The following is a 6000-nucleotide window of genomic DNA, read 5'->3' on the forward strand; positions in this document are numbered from 1 at the left end:
ACTGCAGAAATATTTTAGAGTTGCTGGAATGATTATCATTGCCACTGCCCTTCCCTGTTTTCCTGACTACTTTGTCTTCTCTCCTGGGTTCCTGCTGCACTACCCCTTTCCTTTTTTGTACCTTTCATCTGTCACATCCCCAGCATTTCCACATACATCCTGCCCATTGCCTTTTTCATGCCTATCACTCCAAACTGATTTGTGCAGTGACTCAACTCTTCTCCCCACCTCCCCATCGCCAGCTTCAAAAATACCAGCACAGAATCTTAAACTGGTAAGCCTAACAGAACTCTAATTTTGGCACACTTCATTGTTTGAGAATAGCTAAGCTTGAACTCATGTACAAGTGAATTTCAGACCAGTTCATGTGATTTACTAAAGAATTAATGCTTTAATATTCATCTTTAATAGTTGCATTTAATCTGCACTTTTTCCCTGAGTGGTCAAAATCAAAGAAAATCTGGACTACCTAGCCACAGCAGGGGCCACTGAAGTGCTTGGCTCTCATTTTCACTATTTTATTTCCTGTAGTCGAGAACAGTCTTCTTTGATGTAGGTAGTAGGATGGTTTTTACATAATTTCTTTAAAACTTTCCTTGGTTCCTTTTCCGTGAAATGTTATAATTTTATAATAAAAATGTTGTGCTGTGATTTGAACAAATCTGAAAGCTTAATAGTAAGAATAAATGTCCAATTTATTGTGGTAGAGAATTAGAAGAGGCAAATAAACCTTCGGTATTGTATTTCTGTCTTGAAAGTTCATGCCATAAATATTCAGTCTCTTGCCTTTCCTGAGAATATGTAGAACTTCGCACATTCTCAATTTGTTGCTCTTACTTACTAGGAAGGAGAGGTGGAAAAACTTGCAGACTACAGAGTTCTGAAGATATTGTCCAGACGAGTTCTGAGAAATCAAAACATTGTGTTTAGTGGAAAAGTACTGATGTTACTTTGGACACACACAGCAGAGATGTCTGCTCACAATCTCCTTCTTTCTAGGGTGTTGGAATGTGAAGCAGGAATTAGGTCTTGAGTCTTACTAGTAAGAACAAAAGATAAAATATCCAAGGTGTCAAACATAAATTGCTGCATGTACAGCAGAGTCCTTGAAGCCAGAGATCTTATCCCAAGGGAAAAGCTAAGGTTGCTGGTAAACAGAATAACCAATAGCAAAATCAAATTTGTATAACTAGATTGATAATCCTGAATCTAAATTGTTAGAAATCTGGATTCTTGTTGGATGTTTGAAAGCACGCTGTTGGCCAAGGACCTGTGTATCAGTTCTCTTAAGCAGTGTGCTGTTGGCTTAACTGTTCAGATGCCTTGATTTCAAAGCTCATCCCTTCACTGTAATATAGAGAGAGGCAAGATTTCTCAGTCTTAAGACATGATTCTGGGGAGTTGGACTAGGCTCTGTAAGTAGGCACCACAAATCCTCGGAGACTCTCCACCAGCTCTTGGTAGACAACTGACAATATAGAGTATGACAACACACAAATAATGAAAGCATTTTAAACTGCCCTGCTTGGTGTAAACAGAAACCTCTTGAAGTTCTTGTAGGACATATGCTTACTTAATGCAAAAATGTAGCTGTGAGTCTTAACTCCACTTCGGGTTCTTTCTTTATCTCTTTGCTCTTGGTAGGGTTAGGAGGCAAAATTACTTTTTTTCCCCAGGTTAATGACTAAGGTGACCTTTTCTTCCAGTCTAATGCTTCACAGTTGCTTTCAGCTTGAGCTCCAAGGTGAGACCTACAATTAGAAGTAATGCTGGAGTAGTTTTTTCTTCTGTGTCATTTCACATTTCTGGTGAATGAGGCAAATGGGTTCCTAAGCACTTTTCTTTTGGGCTATGCTGTGTACAAGTTTGAGAAATATTACTTAATATCTTCACGACTTATTTCAGCAAAACTCAAAATGTCAACTTACTGAGATCTATCCAGAATGTCATCCTGTTGAATTCAGTCCTCCCCAGAATGTTGAGGTTTTTCATTCGGATACAGTACTGCAAAAACATTGAGGGATGGATCCTGACAGAGTTGTCAGGATGATGATTTGGATAGAAACTATTGTACCTGTGTGAACAACTGCTTCAAGGGATTTTCTGAATTTATTTTTTTAAAAGATACTGTAGCTTTTTGAGGAATTGCTTGGAACGATATCTACGTTAAGTAGTGCAGTCTTTCCCATGCAAAAAGGATTATGCTTAATGTGACTGTAAGAGTATCTTTAGTACTGTTGAAGGAGGAACTGGGCTTCACTCCTTTGAAAGGCTTCTTCAGCTGTTATCTGCCCTGCGCTCTGGGGAATTCACAGCATGGCCTGATCACGAGCTCTTCTGGAATAACACAGTGAATTTGAGTAGGCAGAGCATGATACACTGTAGGTGACAGAATTAGTGATAATGTTCACATCCAGCTTCTTCTAGTGTTAGTTTACATTGTAAGAATAGCTGCTTATTACTTGGATCCTCTACAGTGTTTTGTGTTCAAATCATATCTGAATAAATAGTCATATGGGCAAAGTGTGACAAGGCTTCAATGTCTAATTATTAGCACAAAATGTTACTTCTTGAGGTTAAGGATTCCCTGCTCCCCAAGAACTAATATTGCTCTTTTTATTGTCATATTAGTATCCAACATTAAAATCGGGTTTGTTTTTTATAAAATGCTATAAATTATCTTCTCACAATATTGTTCTCTAAAATATTAGGACTTTCCAAATTCTGAAATCTTGAAAGTAGAAGGCAGCAGTGACAACTGCTGTTGGGTTTGAAGCAAAACATTTAAGGGCATGTTTGCAAAAGACTTTAAGAACTTAAGAAATTACTACTCTTGCTGTTCAGTGATCTTCAGCTGGAGGGCTTCTGCCCTTTCCCCAGTGACCAATGAGATGCTGTATCAGGGCATGTGGTGCTCATCATGCATTTTAATGCAAATCTGAGCCTGTTTACCCCTTCATACAAGGTAAGGTCTGGCCTGAAGTGTTTTAAGAGGGCTTAGATAACTCTTTGCAGCATCTCAGCTCTGGGGATGTGGTAAACTTATGCTAAGAAGCTGCAACAAGCAATGGGGATAGCCTTATGTTAACTGCTGCTATTTTTTTCCAAAGAGATCATGTGATTATATATGTGTAAGTATTCAAATTTAGCATCCTCCTGTTTCAAAGAGCTGATTCTGTGTAACAACAAATTTTTTTTTAGATGACTTCTACACATTTGCTGAGTTGCACCCACACTTTGCAGAAGACTATCTATATGCTGATCAGATGGGAGCTGAGAGCAGCTTGGAGACTTCATCTCTTTCTGCTCCTAATGGTATCTGTACTGACTTCAGCCCTGACAACACTGAAGATAAAAACAAGCCCCTGCAGAAGAAACTGAATTAACACTGCAACTCTTACCTTCCTCTCCTGGTGAGAGGGTTGTCTTTTCTTGGGATTTTCATAAGTCACTCCAATTATACAGCAAATACCAGTTTTGTGTGTGAAAGTTCTTCTACCTTAATACCATTCTTTGAATCATACGTGCTGTATTTAACAACATGTTCCAGGTTACTTTGGGAAAGGTGTTTTTATTTTTTTTTTTTTAAAGGGTCTTTGAAAGGCAAAAATGTGAATGTGCTTCATTATTAATGTTCATATTTAAAAGGAAGCAGCACACTTATTTATATTCCATTGATTAGTTTTCTGTACAAAGTGTCGCACAAACTGTGCATGTAAAAAGAAACTGTAGCTACTATGGTGTTAAGTGCACTTTGGTGATTAGTGTTCTCCCTAGTTATGGGGATGTTTATTTGGGGCCAAACTTTGCTGTCTATATTTGCATAGCCAGTCCTGTTGACTTCAGTTGGATTATTCTCTTGAGCAGAGCAAGCATATTTTGGCCCTTTGTTTTGGTTTCAATGAACAGTTTGGAAACAGTAATACAAAAACTTGCTAAGGATTACTTTTTATTTTTATTGTTGAATGACAAAATTGTTTCTCTTTCAGTCTATTCCATGGTAGAATGAAAAGGAAAGGCTCCTTATCCCTCACCCCGACACTTTTCTACTGTAATCTTCCGGATGCAATTAAACATGAATTTTTTTCCAAACTGACATGCCACATAACTGTTTGCAAATACATAACTAAACTGTGCTTTTCTCTTATAAGCAATTCAAATCATGCCGACATTTTAATGGGAGATGTTTATGCAATTGTATTTGATTTAGATTTATTGTGAATCACAGGTTTCTTTTGCAGCAAGCCTATGCAGATAACACAGCATGGAACACATCATGAAAACTTCATTGTATCAACCCAAGTTTGAAAAGGGTTTCAGTTACTTCAGAGGCCAAGCCAGCTACAAGTTGCAGAACGTCCTGAAGAAGTGCTAGTTCCATCTCTAGAGCAACATTACATATACTGCATATAATGTAAATGAAGCTTAAGATAGAAAAACCACCACACTTGTATTAGTAATACTTCTTATTTGTTTCGTTTTGGAAAGCCAAATGCCTTAACTACCACTGGAGGTCTCAGAGAAAAATCTAGATTATTATAAAACCACAGTGCTATTAGAGGATGTGACAAAAGCCTCAAGGAGTAGGAAGGAGGACTGTCGTAAAATAACTGCGATGGCAACTCTGCTTCCAAACAAACAAAAAAAATCCCTTAAGTAATTTCTATTCTAATTTTGTAGGGCTATGCTAAAATGTGATGGTTTGGGGATTGGAAAACTGTTGAAATTTTAATCTTTCACATGTTAGAGTAATTTAAAACTAGATTTGAAAGGGATGAATTTTAGCAGAAGGAAATCTGTTTGTACCAAATGCTTTTATAACTATTTTTTTTTAAGTAGCAGGAGGTGTTTTAAAGCTCGTTAGGGTATTGGCATCTGTCCTTAGAAATCCCTAGCTGTATGCGGCAAGTCTCCAAACTGGAACTAGCTTTAATAAAAAAGGTAGGAGGAAAAAAAAGTAAGAAAATATGGGATATATGGAGGTAATTATGAAATTTTTGATTTATCTAGGTAGCACATGCCAAGCTGACAGGGCTGCAGCAGCAGACTGGCAGACAAGATTTGAATTAAAGCTGATCATGAAAAACAGGATAAATCGTTTTGAAAAATAAGGCATCAGAGAAACTACACTTAAGCAAGAATAGTCAGCTGCATGGAGGAGGGAGTGGGTATTATTGTATTATATCTTGGGGCGGGGATGGCACAGAGTATGACAAAGTGGGCATTGTTAACTGCAGAAAAGATACTCATGATAGTGGGGTGCATCAGCAGTGTAGCCAGTGAGAGGCATGGTGGTATTTCTGCATTACCAAGGTGTGATAAGGCCTTACCTGAAGTACCTGTCCCATATTGGGGCACCTGAGAGAGATGGGGAGTAGCTGGATAAAGTCTGGAGGACAGAAAGTACTCAAAATGAGAGGTGAAAATTATCCTTTAATCCAAAGAAGAGAAGACTGGACAAAGATGTGAAAACCAATATGGATAGCGTTGTTATAGAGAAGATAGGAATGCTCTTTTCTCCACATGAGTGGTAGATACGGACTCTTAATTTAAAAGGCAAGTTAAACATTAGAAAAATTTCCTTACAATACACCTAGTTAAGCTAAGGAGAATAGGTTATTCCAGGTGGGGTGAGGAGCCTGCCTTCCTTCACTGGATGTTTTGAAAACAGAAGACAGACAGCTGAGATGGAAACATTTGATTTTGTTGATCATGCCCAGGGTCACAGGGAGATATCGCTGAGGTCTATTTTCTATGACTATGCATTATGCATTTAATTCAGAATGTAAGGGAAGACACATGCAGCCTGGGCGTGTTGCATCTCCTCTGTAAGCCTTTTTATGGCATGTGGCTCAAGCTGGCTGTTTAAGATAGTTATCTTTTGCTTTGAGTGTGAGCTTGGGATTTGAAAATTTCAGACTGCAGGGAATGAGATAGAGTTCCCTGAGACATGTCTGAAAAGAAGAAAAAGGTAAGCTTAGTATCCCATGGACAACTTTG

At 38.1% G+C, this 6000-nt stretch overlaps 1 protein-coding gene across 1 annotated transcript in view; it reads left to right on the plus strand.

Moving 5' to 3' along the window:
• Nucleotides 1-4096, plus strand: part of LPCAT1 (lysophosphatidylcholine acyltransferase 1) — a 58653-nt gene extending 54557 nt beyond the window's left edge. Inside the window, exon 14 of the mRNA XM_027896734.1 lies at nucleotides 3202-4096. Within this exon, the coding sequence (XP_027752535.1) occupies nucleotides 3202-3386 (185 nt within the window). The 3' untranslated portion in view covers nucleotides 3387-4096. The remainder of the gene's footprint in view (nucleotides 1-3201) is intronic.
• The last annotated feature ends 1904 nt before the right edge of the window (nucleotides 4097-6000 follow it).

Source organism: Empidonax traillii, unplaced genomic scaffold (genome assembly GCF_003031625.1).
Source record: "Empidonax traillii isolate 1590-97213 ecotype Southwest subspecies unplaced genomic scaffold, ASM303162v1 scaffold514:size563947, whole genome shotgun sequence".
In the NCBI taxonomy this organism is placed as follows: domain Eukaryota; kingdom Metazoa; phylum Chordata; class Aves; order Passeriformes; family Tyrannidae; genus Empidonax; species Empidonax traillii.